Below are 27,272 nucleotides of genomic sequence, written 5' to 3'. Positions count from 1 at the left end.
GTGCATAGGGCTATCACACCAGTTTGCACATCCTGTCCATTTCTTCCCTCTGGGGAATGGAAGAATGGTAGGTTCCTGCCTTCCATATTGAAATCCATGATCAGAGGCCAAAGCCTCTGATGTTGGCTGCTCCACACACCTTTTATTTCCCCTCAAACTCCTGGAGTTAGAAGACTGAGACTTCTACTTTCTGCCTGCCAAATCAGAGGCCTGTTTCACATGCCACTTGGCAGGAGAGTCTTCCTTCCCTGTCAGGTGACTCATCCTGAGTGGGAAGAAGTCCCTGCCAATTTATATTGGGTGCTCCAGAGTGACAAGTGTCAGGAAGCGTCGCCTGCTCTCCATTTGTTCTGTACACAAGAGAAACTAGACCTAGTTTGGAAACACACAAAGCTCTTTTTATGCAGAGCTAAATACATTTCCTGTCTCATTTGTCACTACTGATACTTAATTGGATGTTTCTCATTCATTTATTTCACTATAATCATTTTGTCTTGCAAGGCTTTTTTCCAGCTACTTATGACAATCAGCTTGAACTTTCTTTTTTTGTTTTCAGGATAACTCAAACTTGCTTATTTTCTTTAATAGGAAAGCAGAATTTACACCTTCACAAAGTAAAGAGGAGCTAGATGACTCAAAAATCCTTTATTCCTCATTTGAAAGTTATTCAGAATCGTCGAGATCAAAGGCACATGATCAGAGGTAAGAAGCATAACTTCTACAGTTACTGTCAGCTATAATGGTAGTTAGCAGAGGAAGACTTTGAGCAGTACTTGTTGTCTAGTGTTTCTTCTTCTAGTCCAGACCTGCAGATCTTTTGAGCCCCCAAACTCACATGGGATCAATAAAATAGGGTAGAACATAGTATATAGCTAGCTGTTGGATCACAAGTCATGTAGGCCTATCCAAGGACCATTGCATTAGCCGAGTTGCTATATTTTGGAGTGGCGTTTAATGCTAATCTGATAGCCCATGACATGAATATGAACTGAATTCTTCTTCATGGTTTCTGTGCAGTCACATAATTTTTGCACTTATGCAGAGCCTCGTTCAGAAACGATCTAAAACTAAACTAGAGTTGTTGTTTTTTAATGTGCAGCAGCACATTGTTGGTATTATTATTATTATTATTATTATTATTATTATTATGCATTTATTTATTTATTCTGAGACGTGTTTTACAACCCTAATTCAAGATTCACTTCTGTGCTTTTATTATACCTTTTTATAAAACAGCAGTAGCAGCAGTTGCCCCGGAAGTCCATCTGTTTCACCTTCCAAGGGGACCAAGAAACTTGCCCGTCGTGAAAAGTCAGGCAGCTCCATTGAAGAGCAGGCTCCTATGGCTGTGAATGATTCTTTAATGAATAATAGTATTCCATCCATTGCAGATGAGAGAGGTGGGTCCTTGGACGAGTACTTAAACTACTTCAGTGTTTACTCCTAGTTCTGTTCCAATCTACTTGATGCTTGCTCTATTGATTGTTCTGCTGGTGGAGTCACATAGAAGAAATATAAAATGGTGAAATATTTACCAGGCTGTTGCATGCAGCACTCTTTCCCCATCACAGGCAATCCACAATTACTTTTATATGTCATTTTCTGGCTAGCCAGCCCCTTGAGCTGCTGAGGAATCTGCAGTCTGATAATGACACCAGGATAGCCACATTGAATCCTGGCTAGCTGTTGCTTCCAGCCTCCATTGTTCTGGGAGCCACTGACTGAGTGTTCCTCCTTCCTTTGTTCTGGGAATCACTGAGGTTGGTTTTTTTTTAAAGTCACGAGTCTTTACATCAGTGTGTGTACTTGTTTACAAGTGAGTGCTATGCAAGATGCAATTTCCTGAGCTTGATTTCTATTACACAAATATATCTTAAGTGATGGAACGTCAGATGGGGCTTGCTTATTATTGGCTGACAGCATGTTTTATGGAGCAAAAAAATCTGTTGCAATTTGAAGTTCTTTTGTGGGAGGAAACATGGGCCTCCAGGAAGCATATTTAGCTCCCATGCTGACATTGCTACTTATTAATATCCTTTTAGTCTTTGACCCCATACTTTTTGACATTGGTTGTAAGCGGGGAAAGTGCTGCAGATTGGAGATAATATCTACTCCATCATCCCAACTCTTGAGTGTCCTGAATACCATTGAAAGGGCATGTAGCCAATCAGAAGGTTGGTGTTTCGAATCCCCACAACGGGGTGAGCTCCCGTTGCTCTGTACCAGCTCCTGCCAACCTAGCAGTTTGAAAGCATTTCAAAGTGCAAATAGATAAATAGGTACCACTCCAGCGGGAAGGTAAATGGCGTTTCCATGCGCTGCTCTGGCTTCGCCAGAAGTGGCTTAGTCATGCCGGCTACATGACCTGGAAACTGTCTGCGGACAAACGCCAGCTCCCTCGGCCTGTAAAGCGAGATGAGTGCCGCAACCCCAGAGTCATTCACGACTGGACTTAACCGTCAGGGGTCCCTTAACCTTTACCTATGTGCAATATATAGACCCGTTCTGTGATATGGACAGGTGTTTTGCTAGTTTATTTATTTATACATACATACATACATACATACATACATACATACCCTGCCCATCTGATGGGGTATAATTCACAGTCATCGACGATACTGATCATTCAGTAAGTTTTCATTTACAGTGGTGCCCCGCAAGACGAAAAGAATCCGTTCTGCGAGTCTCTTCGTCATGCGGTTTTTTCGTCTTGCGAAGCAAGCCCATTAGCGGCTTAGCGGATCAGCTGATAAGCGGCTTAGCAGATTACCTGTTAAGCGGCTTAGTGGATCAGCTGATAAGCCGCTTAGCGGCTTGGGGAAAAGGGGGGGGGGGACTGCAGGAACTCGCAAGACATTTTCATCTTGCGAAGCAAGCCCATAGGAAATTCGTTTTGCAAAGCACCTCCAAAACGGAAAACCCTTTCGTCTAGCGGGTTTTCCGTCTTGCGAGGCATTCGTCTTGCGGGGCACCACTGTACTTGTATTGCTCACTTCGTTAAGCCATACGTTCCACCTACAACATGAAACTACTTCATACATTACTCGTTCTGTAATGCAAACTTTCCCTTAATTAAATATTTTTTGGGGGGCTTCTTCAGACTCAGCCTCTGTAGCAACAGAATATTCTCTTAAATTTGATGAGTCCATGACGGAGGATGAGATTGAAGAAAAGTCATTCCGGTCCTTGCTACCTTCTGAAAGTCACCGCCGGATCAATTTGAAGAAACGAGTTCACCAGGATTATTCTGATGAGGAGGCTTTCCCTGGAAAGACTAGCATGTCACCTGTTAAAGTAAGTTTTCAATACTCTGCAGCCACATGTTTGTTGAGGCTCCTCTAGTTGCTTTCAGAACCTTTCAGTCAATTTTAGTGAGGATGTCCTGTACATAAATGAACACCATAATTGTATAGTATCTGCAGACTTGGAAAAACTATGGGCATGGTATATCTTGTGAAATTCTGCAGGGTACAGGAACCTCCTTTTGTGAGCAAAAGGGGTCCAGGGAAACAAACTGCATAATACAGTTGTAAGTGCATGTGCATTTTCAAAGCACTTGCATACTTCTTCATGGCCTGAACTTAGTTTTTTAAACCAGCTATTCATTCCATACTTGTTTGAAAGGATGCTTGATCAAAGAGGTGGCATCCTCTTTAGTAATGCTTCTTACCTTAGCAAAAGTACTTACCCTGTTATATAAACATTTACATTTGGCAAATGTATGTTTTAAATTTGTTTTCTTGTAATTAGGAGCTAAGCCTGCCGTTCTCAGGAGGGCAAGATAGCTTTTCTAAATTTACCATGGAAATGGTGCGGCAGTACATGAAGGAGGAAGAAGTGCGGTCAGCTCACCAGTCGTCCCTGCTTAGGCTACGTGAAAAAGCACTGAAAGAGAAGGCAAGGGCTGAGCTAGCCTGGCTGGAACACCAGAAAAAGTAAGAGTGTTCAGAAAACATAATGACCCCAAATTCAGTGATTTGTGCTCCATCCTAGGACTTCTTTGGTTTTCTGTCAGTTTTGTTAAACTCTGCTTCCAAACCCCTTTTGCAAATGTTCTGAATGCCATGAAATAATGATTAAACAAAGAAGTGTGTTTGTAGTTACCCAAATAGAAGCCCTGGGGGCAAGGTTGGTGCACAGTTGTGCTGCAGAAGCAACTGCAGAAGCCAGATGGAGTTTAAATGAAGTGTGATTTTTTTTAAAAGCATAGCTCTGCCTCACTTGTAAGGAAACAGTGAGTCTTTCTGTATATTTCGTATTAACTTTAATGTATTCTATCATGTGGATTCTTGAAAAGCAAAGAATTACTGTCCATCTTTCTTTTGAGGGAGATCTTCCAGACAGTGCAATCCATTCTTCAGCTGATCACCTTACTCTTTTTCACACATGTGAACCATCAAGGACTTATTGCTTGCTGGTTCTAATATTACAGAACCTGATCATCTGTGATGGGATTGGATAGTTCCATTTCTTGGCCTAGCATCTGGAGATTAGAATTGCCTCCAAAAAACAGTTTGGCTATTTCGGCCCCAGAAAGGCCCAGGTTCTTTATCCCGTAGGCCCTATGTTTTGGGGAATATGATCCTACTTGAAGTAATTAGCTAGTACTAAAAAATGAGTGCTGCTACTGTCTCATCTAGAACAACCAAAATGGCCAAATATGAGGTACCAGGATTGCATAGGGTTATTGCCCACCTGATAAGTGAGAGTGTGAATGCCATGGTTGCTCTTTGATCTACCCTTTCAGGTGTTGGCTAGTGTAGGCACAGGAAGAGCATGTCTGTATAATATCCTAAAGCCATCCGACATGATGTAGAAGCATCTAAATTACTTCAACACATTAGCTAGATTTGAATTAGTCTATTAGAACAAGATTATATTGACTATGGGGCTCTGATGTTTTGTGCTCCAGTTCCCATCACCCCCAGCCAGCATGAACAATGGTCAGGAACAAAATGAGTGTTGTAATCCAAAACATTTAGGGTAAAGCTGTGCAAAGTCTAGCAGAATTGGGGGAGGTGTGTAGCTGAAAAATTCCCCAGTGGGCAGTGGGATCCTTGTGGGGTGGGATCGATGTGGGGTGAAAGATGCTTTGTGCATTTGCCTTCACCCCATAGTCCCCTTTGACTAGACTTGACCATCCAGGTGTCTTTTACCTTTACCCCTGTGCATTTGCTAACCAAAATAAAACTGTATTACCAATACGTAAATGAAAATGAAAATCCATAACTACCCAAGCAGAATTGCAATGCAGAAGTGAGAGAAACTGAACTTTCCTTGCCTTGATTCTCACAGGCGTTTACGAGACAAAGGAGAGGACGACAAAATGCCTCCTATCCGAAAGAAACAGCGTGGTCTACTTCTGAAGCTGCAGCAGGAAAAGGTAAAAATTAATTTTAAATCCACCTGTGCCGAGTTTCTCCTTAATCACTGAATTTTGATCTGGTGTATAGGGCTGGGCGATATCTGGTTTTCAGCATAGTGCTATATCACCACGTAAACCTTGTGATATACTGATACTGATCACAATGTCTGAAATAAGGTTGGAGCTATGCAGAGGCATCGTGATAACAGCTTTTCAACATCGCTGCATATCACCAGCCAAACATCGCAGTCTGGTGACATGCCACGATGTTGAAAACACAAGCTGCATTGGCCTCAGCCTGCAAGGCATCGGGTAAAATTGCCCCAGCGCCCAGCGGGGTGGGATATGGCAGCTTGTTTGTACAGCTCAGCTGGGGCGCAGGAGGGCTCCCCATCCCCAGCAGAGCCTTCCCTGGTGCCCCCCCCCCGATTGTGTGGGAGCCAGTGCTGGACTGGGGAATCCTTTAAATGCTTGAAGGGGAGCGGCAGCTGCGCACTCCTTAGCTGAGCAGTTGAAAGATGCAGAGGGAGGAACAAGCTGTATTGGAGCCTTGCCAATGAAGCTTTTTTCTCCCTCTGTGCAGTATGGGGGCAGAGTGGGATGTCGGTTTCACTCAGCGATATACCGCTGAGTGAAGCCGACATCACTGTCTGCTCCTCATACCAGTCCTGGGCGATATATTGATATATCGCCCAGGCCTATTGTAAACTCCTTTGGGAATTTATTTTCGGCTAAAAAATTGGGAGATGGGGAATGTTTTAGACAGTTGCATATAAAATACATTGCCCATACTTTAAATCTTTGAATCTGAAGCAGACATGATGTATGAGGAAAGTGAGAGCGGATGAATGGAGAAAATGAGTATTGGAGGTGAGGTGAATTCAGAAAGGGGCAGAGGGGAGGAACAAAAACCATGGGAGAAAACGTAAGTTTCAACCAGTGCATTATAGAAAACACACTGGAATAGGACATTGCAGAGAGAAGGTAGGTCTATTTCAAGAGGGTTGGAGCCGGTGAAACAAAGGACGTGGGAAGGAACATTGATTGACAGAAGAGAAGATGAGAAGATTAGCAGAAAAGTTGAGAAAGCTAATTATTAGAATAAAAAGCTTGTAATGAAAGCAGGAAGTATAAAGTAGTGATAGGGGAGAGAGATGTGGTCCAAACTACAGGTGAAGACAAACATACCAAGCAGCATAATGAGGAGCAGAAGTGAAAGGCTGAAGATAAGAGAGAAGCCTGCAAAAACATTACTGCTCTTTTTTTGTTTTGCTTTATTCTTCTGAACTCATAAAGGCAGAAATCAAGCGTCTTAAGGAAGCCAATAAGGCAGCCAGAAAGGAGAGGCAACTGATCCTTAAGCAGCAGGAAGAGATAGAGCGAATACGGCAAACCACTATGAAACTGCAGGAAAAACTGAAGTCTGCAGGGGAAAATAAACAGGTAAGCAAGAGTTGGAAATATGCACCTGAGAGTTAGCCTGTTATTTTTATTTGTAGCACTGCAGTTCTCAGATTGAATGAAAAATAATTGAGACAAAAAAGAGGGGTATAAGTTTTTAAAATAAATAAGCTGGTCCTGAATACTTTATTGCTAACATTTATGCTTGGAAAAGGCCAACCACACAACAGTGACTTCTAAAATAATAAGATCTGTTTTTGTCGCTGAAACTGCAGATTGCGCTCATAGGTCTAGAGTTTCTCAGTATAATTTCTGTCCCACCCTTCCTCCCCACGGAGCTCAAGGTGGCAGACAGGTCCACAATTTAAAAATGAAAAAAGCAAAAACATACTGAAGCAGTTAAAACGTTCTAAAAACAATTGCATCTAAAAGCATTTACAGTTAAAAATCCAGTGATATTGGAGTTACCGGTATATTAAGATGCTGATCAAAGCGTATATAAAATTGATCTAGGAAAATATTCCGTAAAAAATGCAAGGTACATGGATATAGAAAGAGAGAGATAATAGCTAGAGAAATATGTATAGATAATAGAAAATAGCTTTTTACATGTTGAATATCTATTTGGTTTTTTGTTTTGTTTTTGGTCATAGGAGCATTTTAGTGAGGACGATGTAAAGCGAGCACGTTCTTCAACCCCGCTGCCATCAGATGCAGAAACATGGAGCCTATCCTCTGTTTCCGGCTCTGAGACCAGTAGCATTATGCAGAAACTAAAGAAAATGCGCAGCCACATGGATGAAAAGTAACTATTGGTGGTTTTTTATTGATGAGATCAGTAACTGGTTATAAGGTTGGCTCCTTCTTTGGGGTTTACTTTTGCTTCCTATAGCTGTAGTGTCATTTCAGTTTAGCTAGCCTCACTGGTGGCTTGGCATTGTACATTGAACATATGAATGAATGTGAGTGTACAAAGTTGCCTTGCCATTTCGTCAAGTATCGTCTATTCCAGGGATAGCCAACATGGTGCTCTACTGACGTTGCTGAACTCCAACTCCCATAATCCTTTACCATTGGCGGTGCTGGGGCAGATGGGAGTTGTTGTTACTTTGTTTGTTCATTTTATATCCTGCCCTTCTTCCCGCAGGAACCTGGGGTGGCAGACACAGCATTAATAAGATACTAAAACACACACACAAATAAACTCACAGTTTTAAAACATTCTTTAAAAAAAAAATCCAGTTTAAAACATTCTCAATGAGTGATCTCAGGGTTTCCAGGAACAGTGTATTCTGATCAAATGCCTGGGTAAATGCAAATATTTTTACATTTCCCCTGAAAGTCAGTAATGAGGGAGACAGACCTGTCACAGAAAAAGCCCTGTCATGGGTCACCACCAGCTGAGCAGTCCCCAGTCTCAGCAGAACCAACAGGTCCTCACAATTGTTGGATCTGAGATGGTTGATACTGAGGAAGGGGCTCTTTTGGAGACTTGGTCCCCAAGCCATTTATGGCTTTAGTACTGACACCGTGAATTTGACCTGGCTAGCTCACTGGCAGCTTGGTGACACATTGTTCCATTGGGTTGCCCCACTTCCCAGCCTAACCACTGGATTCTTCAGTAGCTGCAACCTCCAGATCATCTTCAGGGGCAGCCCCACATTACAGTTGCCCAGACAGGAGTTCACCAGAGCGTGGACAACTGAGTCCTAGGCACTCCTAGCCACTTGAGATTCCAGTGACAAGTTGAAATCCAGGAGTACTCCCAGCCTATGAGCCTGTTCCTTCAGGAGGAGTGCAACCCATGCCAGGACAGTTTAGACACCTAATCTCCAAACAAAAGAACCACCCGCCTATAGCACTTCAATTTTGTTATCAGGATTCAGCATCAGTTTATTAGCCTGCATTCAGCCCTTCGCTGCTTCCCACACACCAGTCCAACTAACACCTTCACAGTCTCTCCTGATTTAGATGTAATGGAGAGAGAGAGAAAATTGTGTGTCATCAGCATACTGATGGCACCATGCTCCATTTCCCAAGATGGCAGCTCTCAGTAATTTTATATGATGTTAAATAGCAAAAGAGACAAAATAAACCCTTGTGGGACCCCATAGCCCAAAAGCCATGGAGCTAAGCAACATTCTCCTGGTACTACTATCTGATCATCATGCTGCAGGTAGGAGCAGAACCACTATAACAGTTTTTCCACCTCTCTGAGTCACTGCAGAAGAACACATGGTCCACCACTGAGAGGCTAAGGTGAACCAACAGGGTTGCATTCTCCCTGTCTCTCTCAGTCTGGGTGACTAAGGTTGTTTTGGTGCCAAATCCTGGCCTCAAACCAGACTGGAATGGATCTAGATAATCTGCATCCTCTGACAACATCTGGAGTCCAACAACGTCTGCAGGGCAATGCGTTAGCAATTGCTGGTCTGTTCTGATAGGTAACAATAGACTGCCTAAAGTCCTGGACAGGAAAATCTCTCTGACATCCCTTTTTGACTGGACGTGTTGCACATTGAACTTGGGACCTCTTGCATGCAAGATGCATGTTCTCCCACTGAGTTATACAAAGCATCCTCTATTGTTGAGCGTACACATCTTCTGCAGGGCTGCAGCTGTATAGATACATTACTTTAATGTGTAATGCTAGCTGTATAATGTGATATCTATCTCAATGCAGCTTGTAAAGAGGTGGTCTTTCTTTTCACTTTTGCTACCTCCAAACCAAATGTGATCTTTGAAGCTTAACCTCGAAGGCTCAAATTCATCAGGAAAACAATTCATGAAATAAGATGGTGCAGCTTGAGGTTGTGTGTTGGATTGAGTACTTGCATTTTTTTTAAAAAAAGATTATTTTATTTCTGTCGTATGTAGTATTAGGCATCTGCCCACTGGTGAGGACTTTAAACTGAAATACTGCCTTTCAGTCACAGTAAAATTTGTTTTTGTTAGTTCTATGCAGGATTTAAATTCCCATGCGGGGCTTTGGGTGGGTGGGGCAGGTGCCAGGGTTTCCATAAATGCACTGGGGTTTGCCCTCATTGCTGCCTTCAAAAAGATGCCCCTGAACGTCAGGATGTTGCCTGGCACCAGAGCCAGCAATAAGACATGGCAGTTTGGAACTCTCCCTAAGACACACACTCTGACAGCTTCCGACGACCCCTCCGCCCCGGCTCTATTAGGGTCTGCTGTCCATGGAAAAAAGATGTTGGTTTCCAAAATGATGGAGGCATAGCGTGTTTCTTTTTATGTTTAAAAGAAACATATATCTGGTATATTTCAAACCATTGCATTTTTTACATGTGCTTAATGGGAGAGTTCTTTAATAAAATATTCTGCTAAATTACATAGAAGCTTATAGCATATTTACAACAACAGGTAGCTTAGCCTCCTGTTTCATGTCTGGAATTGGCAAGTCTGTATGGAAAAGCAGAATATTTTGTAAATTGTCAAAGGTGCCGACAAATTGGAGAATGGTGCTCTTGGGCTTTCTGCAAAGCTAGGTTTTATCTGACAGTTTTAGGATTCCTCCTCTAAGGAATTATCAGGATCTATGTTTGGTTAGAGGAGAAATAAAAGACTTTATCTGTAGTTTGCATGTGAACAGGAGCATGCTCTGTCAAAGAATTAACCCCTTGTGATCCTGGCATATTCAGCCCCTTGACACGGAGCCTTCCCAAGCACAAGTGATACTTCATGTTGCTGTACCTTAGTGAGTTCTTACTGTGCATGTATAACTGATTAGCGCCTATGAATAGCATGACTTTTACCATTTACCAACTTTCTCAGCCAGTGCTTTGTTTGGCTTTAACATTTTTGCCATGTAGACATTTTAGTAGAGATGATGTCCTGTTGCAGAGCAGTATTTGAAAAGGAAAGTGTGTGAAGTGTGAAATCCGAAGAATAAAACCAACTTCTAGTGGAAAATGGCAGCATATGAACTCTTCAACTGACGTTAGTTTTCCACATCGTTTTGAAGTTTTGCGCCAGGAGGTTCTGTGCATTGAAGTTGCACCTTTTTTTCTTTTTATTTGGCGTTCATTTGCTTAGCTTAGCGCAGTTCATTAGAGTTCTCATTAGAAGGAATGTGTCTACTAGCTAGAACATGGCTTGAAACCTTTGTTCAAATGATCAGAATAGCAAGCCTTTCAAAATTCAGTACTGAAATGGATAGGTGGAACCCCTTCCTCTTATAAACAATGGGGGCGGGAATCCTAAAATGCAGCAAGAGTAAGATATGTTTTGTAGTGTAGAAAGTGGCTGGCTTTTGACAGGGAGCGAAGGGTGGTAGGTAATGCATGGTTACGTTCTGTTGCCTTTCGAGTCTTCTACTTGTGGAAAGACGATGTGTTTGACATTTAAGACCCATTTGTGCAAGATGCTCTCCTGCTCTCATTTTTCTGTCTGTTTCTTGCTATCTTGGCTTAAAACTCTTCCTCCTTATTTTGTAGACACTGCTCTCCTGTTCACTACTTCTTCTCTGTCTTTACGTCTCACCACTGGGCTTCTCTCAGTGTCTGTTTCCCCAACCTCCATCCCAAATTCCAGCTGTATATCTACAACCAATTGGTCAGGTAACGTTCTACCTTTTTAAGCGGTAGACTCTTTGATCGAGCATGCTCTGTTCAGTTTTACATGACTGGGAGGCTCTTCATGAATTGGACGGATTTTTCACAGCCCTTATCTGGTAATTCTGTAGATGTGACTGGCAGTCTCCTGCCTCTCTTAGTTACCCAATGCATAATTTAGTGTTAGAGAACAATGGTTTAGGCAGAGATTCTGAGATTTAATTTGTCTTTTAGCACCTACCTATCAGCTGAGATCACCAGTTTTGAGATTTTTAACTGTATATAAATAAAAGTTTCTTCAGTTCAATTATTTGCTTTCATTAAGCTGTTCAGACTGATTTGAAAGTAATGTTGGTGCCGTGTGTATAGCCACATTGGTTGAAAGTTATCCTGCTCAAACTAAATTGCTTATAAATGAGCCCAAATCAGAGTTAGGAATAATGATGCAATCTAACCAAATGTGTTTCTGTTTCCAGTAATTGCAGCTTCCACCAAATAATTTGGGGCATTTTCATGGTGGCTTGATTTTTAAAAGGCATGGATACTAGGATTAGCCAAGGGAGGTACAGCAAGCAAAGGTTGTTGACTTGCAAAAGCCACGTGGGAAACAGAGACACAATATAGTTCTGGACTCTTTATTTCCTTGACACATGATGACTGCTTTGCTTAGCTCCTGTTCTTAGAGGGTCTTTAACCTTCATAGGATCCTTGCTGTTTCCAATATTTTCTCTCTAATTATGAGGTTCAGACTTACTATTTTTAAAAAATAAAATTAATGCGTCTTAGGTTTTTACTTAGCACAAGACTTTAAATTAATTGCTTTCTCGGTTGGAAGACATCAAAATGGAGAAAGGATGCTCCTTGGCACCAGATCCTGCTCCTCCTTATAACTTGGAGAATAGAGACCAGAGGGATCATGAAATTTCCAGTGTAACAGAATGGGGAAAAAATCAAATGATCAGAAGCAATCATCACCCCACTGTCTGTTGGGTTCTGACTTGCGGACCTAAGCCTTTGGCATGTGGAACAACAAGCTTCCAATTAAAGCTTTGTCTGAACATCTCTATTTTAACAGCAGGAGAACCCAAACCTAGACAACAGCATAGGGCAATTGTTTAGGTATGCTTTTTTAGCTCCCATGGAAAGTGTGGCTTCCATAAGCTGGCTACCTGGCAATTGACACTGCTGTGGTTTTAGGTTATCTGACCTCTACCCATAGGAGCCCAATTCCTAGGGAGCGAGGTCCCTTTGCCCCCCATGAAATATTTGAGGGGGCTGAGCCCCCCAAAGTTGATGGGCATTGCCATTCAAATGGTGTGCATGTGCCATGTCTTGTGATCGATTATGCCCCAATAATTTATTCACATTGGCATCCGTGCATATACCTGAGCATTTGGTTCTCCTTTGTCAAATTTCCTTATTCTGCTAAGGAAAATTAGTGAATAGTCTCCTTAGGAGGAGATCCCCCCTTGTCCCAGTCTTCTGCTTCCTTTTGTAGTATATGAAACTTGAATATTTTGGTTTTGTTGCTTAGAACTTTCAAGAACTGCTAGGAAAGAAGTTCTGGAAATGTAATTGATATAGCTTTGTCAAAACAAAAAAAAAATTCCTTCCAGTAGCACCTTAAAGACCAACTAAGTCAAAGGTTAAGGTGCTACTGGAAGGAATTTTTTTTTTTTTTTTACTATGGCAGACCAACACGGCTACCTATCTGTAACTGATATAGCTTTGTGTCAAGGTTCATTGGAAAGTCACAGTAATAATTACCTCTTAAATATCTACTTCTCAGCTTTCTAGATCAGGTTTTTGCAATCTTCATTTTGTGCCCCATTTATCAGAGGATGATGTGGTCTGTCTCCAGGGGGCACCATTTATGCTACCATTAAACAGCAATTATTTATACATACATACATACATACATACATACATACCACCATAGGGAGGCACTATTCAATTTTTTTTCTGCCACCAGGATTTGGCTACTTTTGTGTTCACTATTTGTATTTCTTAAAGCCCTGTTCTCATGGTTGACAGTATTTCAGAAGAACTATTTGTTTCTTCAATCTCTTCTAACTTGGGGTAGTAGGAAAATGTATGGCTTGGTGGAGATGTGTGCATTCCATCTCAACTTCTTTCTGGAGGATTACAGTGGTGCCCCGCAAGACGAACGCCTCGCAAGACGGAAAACCCGCTAGACGAAAGGGTTTTCCGTTTTGGAGGTGCTTCGCAAAACGAATTTCCTATGGGCTTGCTTCGCAAGACGAAAATGTCTTGCAAGTTCCTGCGGGGGGGTGTTTCTCCCCCTCCTTTTTCCCAAGCCGCTAAGCCGCTTTACAGCTGATCCGCTAAGCTGCATTACAGCTGATCCGCTAAGCCGCTTTACAGCTGATCCGCTAAGCCGCTTTACAGCTGATCCGCTAAGCCGCTTATCAGTTGATCCAATAATCCGCTTAACAGCTGATCCGCTAAGCCCGCTAAGCCGCTAATAGCGCTAAGCCGCTAATGGGCTTGCTTCGCAAGACGAAAAAACCGCAAGACGAAGAGACTCGCAGAACGGATTCTTTTCGTCTTGCGAGGCACCACTGTACATTGATGTTCTGGGCAATAGAGTCTACTGCAGTTCCTGACACAGTTTGTTGATGAGATAGAAATCCTAAATTCTATAATTCTTTGCAAAGCATCCAGATATGGAGGTGAATTGCTGTATTGATAGCAATGCAGTTATATTAAATTGTAAGCCTAGACTTACAATTATCTGTTGCTTCAAATAATCTAGAATTTATTTGTACCATTGTTAAATTCTGTGCTGCTCACGCTTTGATCTGTTGAAAGATTAACCTGGATGGAAACTCCCCCCCCCCTTATTTTTTAGGGCAGGTTGTACATGTGAAGTGACATGTATTAACTTCTGATGCCTCTTCTTACTTTTTCTTTACTTTTTTTTACTTGTTGTACTGAATTAGCAACCATGATACTAATTGAAATATTGATATTAAATAATGTACCTTAAGCCAGGTCAGATACCTTGTCTCCTACACTTTGTGGCACTTGTAACCAATTTCTCACTGTTTTGTTTGCCAGGTTCTTGACAAAGCGAGAGCAAAAATTGATGAAGCGTCGCCAGCACGCTGAAGAACTGCTGGAATGGAAACGCCGCTTAGATGCAGAGGAAGAAGAGATACGTCAAATAGAGAAGCAAGCCCTGGCTGCCTGGGACATGGAGCTGCTTAAAGCAAAAGTAAACAGAAAGGGAGCAGGAGACCAGAAATCTGATGCAAAAGGTACAAAAATGAGAGGGTGCTTTTGAGAAAGACCTTGATTGGGTTCTGATCATGGAGGAAAGACTCATGCAGTCGGCCCAAGTCACAGGAGCAAGATGATCCTTTCCTTCAAAATGGAATTGCACCACAGTGGAGCAGCTCCCACATCTTCCAGAGATAGATAGTCAGATCAAAGGGTTAGATCAAAGGGTTATGCCCATTTCACATGATTATTAGACAGCTTCTTCTTCCTCTTCTTCTTCTTCTTCTTCTTCTTCTTCTTCTTCTTCTTCATTTTATAGCAGCCACCACTCAAAGGGAGGAGATCATCAGTTAAGCATTGGTTTAGCTGCTGTGCGACAGTTCTTGGTAGTTGTGTTTCTTTCCTGGAGGGAGAAGAATACTTGGTGCACTTGATATAGCCTTCTGTGCGGGTGGCGCTGTGGGTTAAACCACAGAGCCTAGGGCTTGCCGATCAGAAGGTCGGAGGCTCGAATCCCCGCAACGGGGTGAGCTCCCGTTCTTCGGTCCCAGCTCCTGCCAACCTACCAGTTCGAAAGCACGTCAAGTGCAAGTAGATAAATAGGAACCGTCCCAGCGGGGAGGTAAACGGCGTTTCCGTGCGCTGCTCTGGTTCACCAGAAGCGGCTTAGTCATGCTGCCCACATGACCTGGAAGCTGTAAGCCGGCTCCCTCAGCCAATAAAGCGAGATAAGCACTGCAACCCCAGAGTTGTCTGCAACTGGACCTAACGGTCAGGGGTCCCTTTACCTTTTCTTGAATGGTTGATCTTGTCTTGAACTATTCCAGTTCGTTGCATTTGGTGAATAACTAATGTCAGTGCTTTGATCTGGCAGGATAAAGATGGTAACAGTGACTTTTCTTCAACCACCTTTTCCTTTAAAAGAAATTGGGGAAAATTGAAATTGCACTCTGTGTGAAAAATGAAACATTAAAATTCCAGTATCAGTCTCAATGGCCCCAAATGTAGTGAAAATTCATGATTAGCAGTACAGGAACTTTGTTTCTTCAGTATTTGAAGGAAGGAGGTATATAACTATACCTTACTCTATTTTATAAAAAAATTCATTGGTTTTACATTTTAGTTTTACATTCAGACACAAAATACAATCATAAAGTGTAGAATTCTTTGAATTCTCAGACTTCCTTCCCTCTGTGGAATCCGCAAATAATCACTTTCCACTGCATATCCTATTGTCATCTATTTGTCCATAAATACTCAACTTTATCCAAAGTTCTTTTTCACATTGCAAGTGTTCTTGCAATCCTGCTAATATTTTTAATTGTTCACAGTGTTCTCTCAAATAAGTTACAAATTCCCCCTAGTCTTTATTAAAGTTTTTATCATCCTGGTTTCCGATTTCCCCCCAAACATTTTAGCCATTTTGGCATAGTCCATCAATTTTGTTATCTATTCCTCTCTTCTTGGAATCTTCTCTTCCTTCCATCTCTGGAATAAGAGTATCCAGGCTGCCGTAACTATTCCCTAGTCTTACCTCTTTTTCCTTTGGCTGACATCTCCAAGGAAAATAAATATGCATGAGTGGGATATCTGGGGCCTTTGCTTTTTGTCACTGTGGCTGTTGCATACTTCACATAACATCACTTTATAGTGATGTCCCTCGGGCTATCAAAAGCAACAATAAAATATTTGTAACATTTAACTGAATCATTGCCAGATACATTTCACTGGACAGCAATAACTCATGCATCACCTCTCCCCATATGAACCAACCCAGACCCTGCAATCATTATCTGAAGCGCTTCTTTGTGTGCCTCCTCCGCAAAAGTTTCAGAGGGCGGCAACACAAGAACAGGGTTTTTTTTCCCCGCTTGTGAAATGCTCTCCCCAGGGAGGCTCACCTGGTGCCTTTGTTACGCACCAGGCAAAAACATTCCTTTCCTCCCACGACTTCAGCTAATTTAATAATCTATGGTCGTTTAAAGTGGGGGGTGGGTATTGTTGTTGTCTGTTACTATGGTATATATTTTGTGCTTTTATATTGTAAATAGCCCCATAATCCACAGATGAAGGGTGGTGTAGAGATGCTGGTGGTGATGATGATGATAAATTACTAATCACAATTGCTTGTTGTTCAATTGTGCCTCTGATCTTTCTGTGAGGATTCATTAATTTTGTGTGTGTCCCTCACCTCAATAAAGGGGAATTAAATTTGTAGCCAGAACATTTGTATCATCTCTGTATGTGAAGGTGGTGGTAGTTATTGTTCTACTGACTCTACTCCACTATCTTTCCCCAGAAATTGCCAGTGAAGATGAGTCTTCAGTGCCACCAAGTTCTCACCTGAATAATGAAAGTTCTGTCCCTGAAGAACTGGGCAGTGTCACTGCTGAGAATTGCCTATCAAAGATCTCTGAGGACCAAGAGCAGTTGGAAAGCCTGGATCACAAACTTACTGAAGAAATGGTTTATAAACAGGTTAGTGAACTTGTTTATCACTGTACTAAAACCATGTTGCACCGTGACTAAATATTGCATATAGTTTATTTTCTTCTTGGAAGAAAAAATAGCATTAATATTTTGATTTCAGCAACTTGTAGTATATCTAATTACCGCTGCGGATGGAATTCTCCTAAAAGTTCACAGGTGCTTAGCAGTTTGCTAAGAACTATGACCAGAGAATGTTTTCCATCCTTGTAATTGGTCTGTTGATAATGATTATCATGATGCATGTCTCCCACCCACCTCCCATGTGAATTTTACAAGCAGATTACTTTCTTCCTTCTTTGAATAGTCTCCATCCCAAAGCAGCACATCCCCGTCAAAGCAAGAATCTAGCAAAGGAACCCACAGAACTGCGGAGCAGCTCAACTTATCTACAATATCCCAAGATGTATCTTACTGTTGGTCCGATGAATCTTTTTCCATGACTCAGTCAGGTACGTATTAGAGCTTCAGGATTACTATCTTGTATTTCAAGCATAAGTCACACTCAACATTTAGGCATTAATATTTCTTTCTTGCTGGGGAAAGTACATATTGATTGTTTCCATTTAGGAAGCTTGTTCTAGAGTAAGTGTCAATGTCAGTTCTCAACACTCCCCCCCCCCCCCTTGGGGCTTTTTGGGCTGAATCTTTAAAAAATAGGTGTGAAGGTACAGAAGCTTGAAAAAGCTCGGAGTTCTACCAAAATTCCATTGATGAAATCAACATTACCTGGGTGCCTAACTGCACTTAGCTTCATTGATATATGAACAGGTTTGTGAAGATTGCTACATTAAATATTAGCTTACTCATGCATCACCTTCAAACTAGGTGAAACTTAATAGCATGAGCAAACAAGAGAAGGCCCTGACTCAAAAATCATATGATCAATCAATTAGTAAAGCAGTAAAAAAAGCAGTACTGCGCATTTGTCTCTGAAATTATGAAAACTTTCCTTATCAGAAACTGCATCTGATCAAAGTGATGTTGAAGGCCGGATTCAGGCTCTGAAGGATAAGTTACGGAAGAGAAAGTCTGTTGTTTACCAGCTGAAAAAGGAGCGGAAGAAGAGGTACAAGGAGAGACTGAGAGCCCAAGAGGCTAGTTTGATCAAGCAGTTAGAGGTAAGGATAACTTGAAAGAGGTGTTTTAAATAGTCATGGAATCTATAAGAAAAATCATTCTCTCCTCCAGCTTGGTAGCAATGGTGCCACTATTTCCATGTTTCCTTTTAAAATGCACAATTTTAAAATAGTAATCACAGCTTAAAGGTTGCAGTTTTCAAAGATTCTATAGTCTTAGTGGTGCTGACAAATAGGGAAGAATAATGCTCTTCTGAGGTACAGTTTAGTTAATATACAAAAGCTATTTGTAAAAAATAAATTATTTTCAGTTATAGCATGCTGTATTGGCATATGTTCAGTAAGACTGTCAAGGTAAACTTAAATTAAAATGGAGCAAAGAGAATTTTCACAAGAATCTCATCCTCTGTTTCTATTTGTTCACTGATTTTCAAAGTAAGAATTAAAGTTCTCAGACTTTCCTCACCTATTCTCAGACTTACGATGAATTCATCAAGAAGACTGAAGCAGAATTGAGTAGGGATCTGGAGGCAACGTCTACTGCAAAGCCTCAAATCAAAACCCCGTCTTCACCTACTGAGAAACCAAAGATCAAGTCATCTTCACTGACTAGGTAATACAGTTGTCTTTCTAAGTGTATGCCATTGTATGTCTCAAAAAAAGTTTATATCTCTTCCAGATACCAAAGTTAAATTTGTTTGTTGTATCACACTGAGTTGGAGATTAAAACTTATGGGGAGATTGATTTATTTTTTTAAAAAATGCCCTGGCCTAGATAGCAAGTTTTGGCCAGGTTTTTTTTTTACCATGTTTCTTTAGTGACTTTAGCATATCGCACTTTCACATACCATAATGGCTGTTGGTTTCCCTTTTTTTTCTTTTAAGGTCAGAACCAACAAAAAGTTGGAAATCGATAACTGATTCTGAACGTCCCAGAGGGTCCTTGGAGTCCATTGCAGAGCATGTTGGTACGTAGCTTGAAAAACAAATGCTTGCTGATGTTGTCTCTGCCGAAACCTTCCTGGATATTTACAATATGCAAACTGCATGATGGGTGTTGTGGGTAAACTTTATCCAAGATAAATGATTCTTCCTTCTATGGGGCTATAGTTTTTGAAAGTAACGTCAGTTCAATCAACACTTCCCCCAGTAATTAATTGTAACAGTTTCTTGACTACAGCCTTGGAACAAGGAGGTACAATTTCGGAAACTGTTTCATGCCGAAAGTATGAATTTCAGAAATATAGTTTATATTGGTATCAAAGTACTGCACATATTTCCTAGTGTTTTTCACCCCTTCTCTTTGTGCGCCATTACTCTCTGTCTTTTCATTTTTCTGTACTTCTTTAAAGTTGAAATGAGGCTGTATTAGAAAGGGTGCACAATGCTAAAATAACAAAACTTTTCTATGCACAAAAAGGATTTTTAAAAGTCAATTGCTTCAAGCCCTACTCTTCCTTTTTAAAAATGCCAATTTGAGATTGAAATCAAATAGATACCAGATAAAAACGTTTAAATTTGGTTTAAATTTGTCCCAGGGGACTCTCCCCAGGTCGCACCCCCTGTCACCAGGCCATGTTCCTCACTGTCCCTGTTCTGCGTGCCCCTTGAGTCCTTTTGCTTGGCTTTTCCTTGAACTGTGATCAATGCCCCTTGCTTGCTTGCTTGGATGGAGGTGGTGGAGATACAGACGTCTTCATGTGTGCCTATATGTATGTAACTCCTTAATGTTTGCATGGTTGGAATGTAGCCGGCTTTACGAAGGCTAGGGTCGCTAGGATTCTCCACCCATTTTTGCTTTTGGCCCCATCCACCACTGACACATTGCTCCAGAAGGTTGCTCATGAGGGAATACAGCCCTTGAAAAAGATTCCTCGCCCCCGGTTTAAAATATTCCGTTCCTTCCTGTGAATGGAACGGGGCTTTCCTTCCTCGCTCCTTCACTCTGGAATTCTCACTGCTCTTACCCCAAATCTGCTTCTGAGCGTCAGGGACCCCCTGGAACAGTGTGGGATCTGGTATGAGGGACTGCAGGTAGGGATGGGAGCTAGAAGAGGTCATTTTGTTGTGACTGGAAGAGCCACTTCGGATATGTATGTTCGGCACTGTAAGATAAAACTACAAAAGTGTATTAAGGATTCTTAATACAGGGATATGACTGTAGATATGTGTAGTCTCTGTTGGTCCTCAAAACAGTGGTTTAAGAACTTGGGGGAAATTGCTGTAAAAATGTGCTCCTGAGGAGGAATTAATTCTAGAAATAAATCTGTCTTCAACTATGTAGAGGCTTTTCCTTGTTTTTTCCTGCATTGTACCTCCCAAGTTAATTTCTGTGGTGTTCTCTCATTCATACTCTCTCTCTTTCAACTCCATGAATGTAAGCCAGAAAAATGCAGGTGATTAGCATTTCATAATGTATCGCAATACAACCATGTTACCTATTACGTTGCTAAATGATAGTTTTCACTGTGTTGGAGTTGTGAACCTCCAGAATCTTGGATGTGTACTCTTTCATTTCTCCACTCAGTCCCCCCTCCCCTCCCATTTTCTCTGTCCAACTCTATTGCCCTTTTAGTGAAACATTGGCCTTTTAAAGTATCTGTGAAAAGTTTTACATATATATTTCTTTAGTTGGATATAGTGCTGTTCTTAACTGATATGTTGTTAAGCCCCTCTGGGTTATTTTGCAAGGAAGTTGGGATGTACATTTTTAAAATAAATGAAAAACTACTTGACTGCACAGTTGTTTACCCTGGCTATCAAGGATTACACTTTTTCATTAGAACACAAGCATTATTGACTTAACTGCTTTAATAAGGTTAAATTGCAAATGTTATACAAAATGATGTTAAGCCATTCATGTCTTTATTCCCACCCCCACCCCCCAGATGCCGCTTCTCATGAGAAATCTGTGTCTGCGTACACCAAAAAATTCATTGAAGCAGAAATTCAGACCGAGGAGCACTCCCGAACACTACACTCATTTGTACAGTCCCCAAAAATATCTAGAGCAGAACCTGGTGGTTCATTGGACAGTTTGGCTTCATCATCTCTCTTCAAAGACTTAGGAGACTTAAGCAAAACATCCCATGTGTCACAAGACAGGTTTGAAGATGCAGAGAGTTATGATTCTATTGTTTCCACTATTAGATCTGTGATACAAGAGGAAATTGAATCTGTAAAATCAGAGGCAGAGGTTTCTCAGAAGGTTTCTGAAAGATGTGATGCTTATAAATTTAACAAAGAGCTGAAGAGTTCACCTCCGGCTTCCCTAAAGACAGATGTATGTCCTGAGGCTGAGCTGTTGGAAAATAATCAGAATGAGTTGGCTTTTGTAGGTGTTGAGAGAAAAACTGAGATGCCAAAGGAAACTAACAAGGATGATAAAAGTGCCTTATCGATCAAATCCTCTCCTACGTTGAGCAAGGAGCTGCTGAAAGGAGATGCCTTGGTTTCAGAAAAGATTTCCATTTGCAAAGAGCCAGCATATTCAAATGATTTTGAAGTGTCTTCCTCAGGAACAGAGATGTCAAAAGATGAGACATCTCTTACTGAATATTATAAGGATGATTTTGACACATTTACATTGTCCCCTGAAAAAGACTCTAGGTCACAGGGGGAGAAATCTTGCTATACAAAAACTCCTAGGAGTAGTATTGAAAGTGACGATGAAGTAAGTGAATGTCTCAGTGACAAGTCTTCATCTGTGGCTGGCAGTGTTCATTCAGAGAGATTATTAGAACTGAAGTCACCCACAGAATTTATGAAAAGTAGGGAACGCAGTGATGTGGAAGAGGAGCCTTCTCATGTTGATTCATCACTTTGGGTTTCCATTTCCAAGACAGAAGAAGAAACCATTTTGAGAGGTTTCAACATTGGTGACAGAGTACTTGTGAGTAATATCCAGCCAGGTACACTGAGATTCAAGGGCTTGACAGAGTTTGCTAAAGGCTTTTGGGCTGGTGTAGAGTTGGACAAGCCTGAAGGAAATAATAATGGCACTTACAATGGCGTTCAATATTTTAATTGTAAGGAAAAACATGGTATTTTTGCTCCCCCACAAAAAATTTCTCGTATTTTGGAAAGTTCCAATAATTTCATGGACACAGCTGAAAACCCTTTATGCAAACAAGAGCTAAATCACCACAAAGTGGATCAAAATGAAAAAGAGAATCTTGAAGAGGAGAGCGAAGGAAGAAACCTAAGTAAGAAATATCTCCAGAATAGTTCTCCAAGAGATGCATCTGCCTTAGAGGACTCACCTGCAGCCGAAGATTGTATAACGTTTGCCTCTCCGCTCCTGGACTTGCTGACGAAAGAAAGAAGCCAATTAGAAGCACAACTTAGAGTCCCATCCCAAAAGGAGGAAGAACGCATAGAGCAAAAGAAAAAGGTTGGCTTGCTGGCCGATAGCCTCCTGCAGGCTTTTGTGAAGGACACAGTTCATGAACTGCGGCAAATTGGGAAGGTCAAGAATGAGAAAATCCAGTCTAGCAATCAAGACCTCTGTTCTGTCCAAGAGAAAAGATTGGAAGCTAATGACCTGCAGAGCACTTTAATTTCTGAACTGGATGATGGCGAAGAAGTTTATTCTCCAGATATGTATCCCAGGGCTGTAAGTACAGTCAAACTCTATTGGGGAGGGGAGAAGACTTCTGCAGAGAGCTCTGCAAAACTCTTTCCAAACCTTTACACCTTTCATTTCAAGCTCTGGTTGTGGAGCAGATTTTTGAAGCATATGTGATTTTGTCAAAAGGATGGGGCAACCCAGCTATCAATCATGTGGCATCATAGTGACATAATATGATAGGTGGATTACCTGTTGAAGCATGCCCCTGGGCTCCAGCCCCTGGAGCTAAAAAAGGTCCTCTACTTCCAGTCTAACCATTAAATCTTATGACTGTTGAATGGAATGGGGCTTATCTGGGGCTGATGCTACTAGATTCCACTGTGTATCAAAATGTGGCATCCACTATAGGTGAAAACCACAACTGTTCTGAGTAGCAACCACTTTCTTTTTATTCTACAGGAAAGCCCTGTGTGCTGTGCCAGTGGTCAGGAAGAGCTTGCCAAGAGGCTGGCAGAACTGGAGCTTAGCCGGGAGTTCCTGGATTTATCGGACGATGAGCAAGATTGGTTTGAAGAAGACTTTGGCTTGAGTTCTCAAAAACTCGTTCAGAAGGAAGCAGAGGATTTGGCTGTGCTGCCTGAAACAGAGCCCCCAAAAGTACCTTCCAAGCCGTGTGTAGAGCTATTGGCTGTCCCACACACTGCAGAAGAGGTGGAGGAGCTGGTGCATGCAGCAGCTGAAGAATTATGGAAGTGCAAAAAGCTGGGGCACGAGATTCAGGCTTTCAGGCTCCCCAGAGACCTGAGCGATTCCCCCAGAGATGATGACATTGAGGCTGTTAGTGAACAGATCTATAAACAGGTACATCAAGGTAGACAGTTGGGATTGTTGCTCTCAGATCCATGTGAAAAATTTCTTAGGAATCCTTTGGAAAAGAAGGAATGTGCTCTTTTGGCCTCCAGCTTTATTTATTTATTTAGTTAGTTAGTTAGTTAGTTAGTTAGTTAATACATCTATCTCACCTCTCCTCTAAGAAGTTCCAGGCAGCTTCTCCTTCGTGCCCCAGTTTTATATTTACAACAACCTGTGATTAAGGTGAAAGGTAGGAAGTAGCCGAAGGTCACCCCAAGAGCTTATATGACCTAGTGGAGATTTGAATACAGCTCTTCTGGGCCTTAGTCCAACACAAAGTTAGGGGGTGCATGCAGGGGGTTTGGTAGGTGTGCAACAAGAGGGTAATTAGAAAGTAATTCTAGAAGTTGTACCTCATCAGGAAGATTCATCTTCCACATTGAGAGACATGCACCAGAATAGCTGTGGTCACTATGCAGGTGTAATTATAAACCACAGACTGCATATTGATAGTCCTGGAGAACACACCATCTGAAGCTATTTTTATTCTACATTCTTCTGTTTACCAAGGCTGTGTTTGACTTAACAAGAGAGATCTTTGAAGAGATCTTTGCAGAAGATCCCAATATTAACCAACCCATTTGGATGAAATCCTGCAGAATTATTACTGGCTATTTCCATCGAGTAAAAGATCCAAATGATCTAGAGGAGATCAAGGTAAGAATGAAGCTGTTAACTTCATTTAGGGACTTGGCACACTTCATCTGTAAGCCAAAAAAAAGTTGTATAGAAATAGCTTAGAATTTTATCTAGAATTTTTAAAAGCAAGCCATGACCCATACAATGCTTATTATCTTTTAGTTATCGCAAGAAGACTTAAGCTCTGCCATGAATACATGACTGCTCTGACTTGTATTCTGGGATGTAAAACTGATGAGCTTTGTGGTTCACAAATAAGTTTATAATAGTTACTGCTGTAGTTAGGTATCAAGTTGCTTTCTTGTAATTGAACTAGCACAATTCTGAGAGTCCTTCCTGGATAGTATGTTAAATTCACTGCATTTTAGTTTCTGAGGAAGAATATATTCTTGTCACCTCTTAAGATGGCTATTCATAGTGAATAGGATTTTACTGTGTTTAACTACAATATAAACCGACAACACATTTTCAGAATTTTCACAAGAACGACCAAGGAAAGATGTTATATCTTCTATTGTACATCCCATACCCAACAGTACAAAATTCTTCATTGGATATCTTCCACCTATGAATTGTGTAGGTAGAGAGGATTCTGTGAATAGGATATATTTCTTTCAAATATATTTAGCTCATTCTTATATACTTTGCCCTAGTGTTTCATAACAACAGAGGTGCTAAGGCTCTTAAGTTTAAAGAAGGAGCCGAACCACAAAACGGACTGGCAGAAAATGATGAAATTTGGACGGAAGAAACGTGACAGAGTGGATCATATACTGGTCAGTAGATATTTTTAAAATTAGTTGCTGAAACATTTACTGGATAGCTATCAAAGGACAGGGAGTTCATCTGCTCATCAATAAAATAATTTGCCCTTCTGTTCTTATACTGAAATTCATGGACATGCTCCAACCAAAACTGAGCACATTAAAAACCCATTAGACTTAATGGAATCTACTAACTCCAGACCAGAGCATTTGCTTTGTATTAACGTCCTGAGTAGCAAGGACCCAGTGTTTGCCATTTGGGGCTGCCTTGCTAAACCAAGCCAAAAATGGTTGTCATCAGCTTTGTCTTCCTTCCATCCTGCCTTGATGGAGACAAGCACTTTCATTCAATAGCAGCCAAGGAAAACACACACACACACACACACACACACACACACACACACTTCTATTTCCTGCAGGAAAAAGAGGTGGGGAATACACCAGATTCACCAGATGCTTGATGGCAGTGTTCAGAACACCCATCACTGTGCAGAAGCCAACAAAATGACAGCCACCCTTTTCTGCTCCAAAATAGAAAGGTGTTGGGGGTTTGGGCCCTACATGTTTAAAATGATCCAAGTGTCTTCGCCACAAAGCTACCAAGCTACTTTCAGCCTTCCTTTCAAGGAAGGGGGAAGAGACAGGATTCCCATGCAGCTCTTGGGACAATTCTCAACCATCTCTTAACTTTGGTGTTAGAAGGAAGGCACTCTGTTCAGAGTAAATACTGAAGCCTGGCAGGGAGTTTTATTTGAATTGTGAGAGTAGAATGGGTGCTGGTGGTGATGTAAGAGTTTGGAATTTTACTTCATTTTAAATGGGTATATACAGTATATACTCAGTCATGCTGTCATTTCATTGTAATGCACAGTATGGGTGGAGCTTAAAATCACTGCCAATTGTCAAGGCAGACGTAACAGTGGAGGTTGGGGTATAACGCTACAACTGGTCTGAAGCCCTAGTGTGGAGTGAGTGTAGTCACTGGCAAGCCCAGGTTATTGCAATATTTCCAAGTTTGCTTTTAAGCTGTTATATAAATGATGACTATATTATGTTGTTCATAATAAAACATTTGGGTTGGTTTCCTGAAGCCTGTTCTAAGGTGGGAGGAAGCAAAGGTAGCTGCAGGCTTTTACAAGAACGTGCTTATTCTAAATATGTATACAGATTTGTATTTAATAGTAGGAACTTTCTCTCCCTCTGCCCCCTCTAAATTCTAAGACACAGGAGTTGCATGAGGAAGAAGCTCAATGGGTGAACTATGATGAAGATGAGCTGCAGGTGAAGATGCAACTGGCAGATGGAATTTTTGATGCCTTACTTAAAGACACTGTTGATGTCCTTCACCTGATTAATGAAAAACACAAGAAGCTGCTGCCTGTCTGACACAGAATATTTTTTTCCGTAGCAATATGGTTTTACATCTCCCCCTTTAATAAATTGGAGTTATTAAAATGAAGAACCATGTTTACTATTTAGTTTCCGTTGCTGGATGTCTCGTGCTCTAACCCAGTTAGCACCTCCGTGAGTGGTTCCCCAAAAACCACTCACAGAGGTGCTAACTGGGTTAGAGCACAAAACACCCATCAGAGGAAACTAAATAGTAAGCATTGTTCTTCATTTTAATAACTCCAATTTATTAAAAGGGGGATATGTAAAACCATATCGTACTCCAGTGACAGAAGCTATATTTTACTTGGATATACTGAGCTGAGCTGCAGAACCAGTTTGACACGCTTATTTGCACAGACACGTACACACACGCTTCATATCTGATATGTACGTGTCTGTAAATAACCCTGTCAGACTGCTTCCCAGGCCAATTTCTGCTACCAATCACACCTGCAGCTCAGCAGATTATAATTGCAACCTTAACACTCTGTAAACTGTAAGATATCCAGGGTAGTCCCTGTGTATACCAGTGTAAATATCTTTGTTAATTTGAGATGTACTTTAAGAGAATAAAAACTGTAAATAAACTGGTTTATAAATTATCCAAAAAAAAATTCTTTTTTTGAAACGTGATCCTAATTCTCTCTCTGTATATGTGTATCTTACTCTACTCCATTAAAAAAGAATTAATACACACACACACACAAACACACACACACACACACGTGCACACATACATATATATATATTGTGTGTGTACATTTCTGTGCCATTTATTCATATTCACATCTAAAAACGATCTTTAAAAATTCACAGTAACCTCCCAGGGCTTCTGAGGTGACTTTA

At 41.2% G+C, this 27,272-nt stretch overlaps 1 protein-coding gene across 47 annotated transcripts in view; it reads left to right on the top strand.

The window, feature by feature from the left end:
* Window positions 1-27,040, top strand: part of CEP350 (centrosomal protein 350) — a 61,434-nt gene extending 34,394 nt beyond the window's left edge. For 27 of the 47 annotated variants that reach the window (XM_083743656.1, XM_083743666.1, XM_083743652.1 and 24 more), the window contains 19 exons: window positions 589-702; window positions 1,237-1,400; window positions 3,104-3,297; window positions 3,754-3,938; window positions 5,299-5,386; window positions 6,665-6,811; window positions 7,423-7,574; window positions 11,224-11,346; window positions 14,422-14,621; window positions 16,883-17,061; window positions 17,378-17,522; window positions 18,031-18,191; window positions 18,626-18,762; window positions 19,035-19,117; window positions 21,038-22,764; window positions 23,179-23,580; window positions 24,142-24,288; window positions 24,924-25,046; window positions 26,256-27,040. In XM_083743656.1, coding sequence (XP_083599782.1) covers window positions 589-702; window positions 1,237-1,400; window positions 3,104-3,297; window positions 3,754-3,938; window positions 5,299-5,386; window positions 6,665-6,811; window positions 7,423-7,574; window positions 11,224-11,346; window positions 14,422-14,621; window positions 16,883-17,061; window positions 17,378-17,522; window positions 18,031-18,191; window positions 18,626-18,762; window positions 19,035-19,117; window positions 21,038-22,764; window positions 23,179-23,580; window positions 24,142-24,288; window positions 24,924-25,046; window positions 26,256-26,420 — 4,636 coding nt within the window. In that variant the 3' untranslated portion in view covers window positions 26,421-27,040. The remainder of the gene's footprint in view (window positions 1-588; window positions 703-1,236; window positions 1,401-3,103; window positions 3,298-3,753; window positions 3,939-5,298; window positions 5,387-6,664; window positions 6,812-7,422; window positions 7,575-11,223; window positions 11,347-14,421; window positions 14,622-16,882; window positions 17,062-17,377; window positions 17,523-18,030; window positions 18,192-18,625; window positions 18,763-19,034; window positions 19,118-21,037; window positions 22,765-23,178; window positions 23,581-24,141; window positions 24,289-24,923; window positions 25,047-26,255) is intronic. The other 20 variants (XM_083743635.1, XM_083743669.1, XM_083743662.1 and 17 more) reach the window with 5 other exon arrangements.
* The last annotated feature ends 232 nt before the right edge of the window (window positions 27,041-27,272 follow it).

Source organism: Podarcis gaigeae (assembly GCF_964106915.1).
Source record: "Podarcis gaigeae genome assembly, chromosome: 6".
NCBI classification, from domain to species: Eukaryota; Metazoa; Chordata; class Lepidosauria; order Squamata; family Lacertidae; genus Podarcis; species Podarcis gaigeae.
Note: the sequence above shows the minus strand (reverse complement) of the source record. Positions and strands in the feature narration are given on the sequence as shown.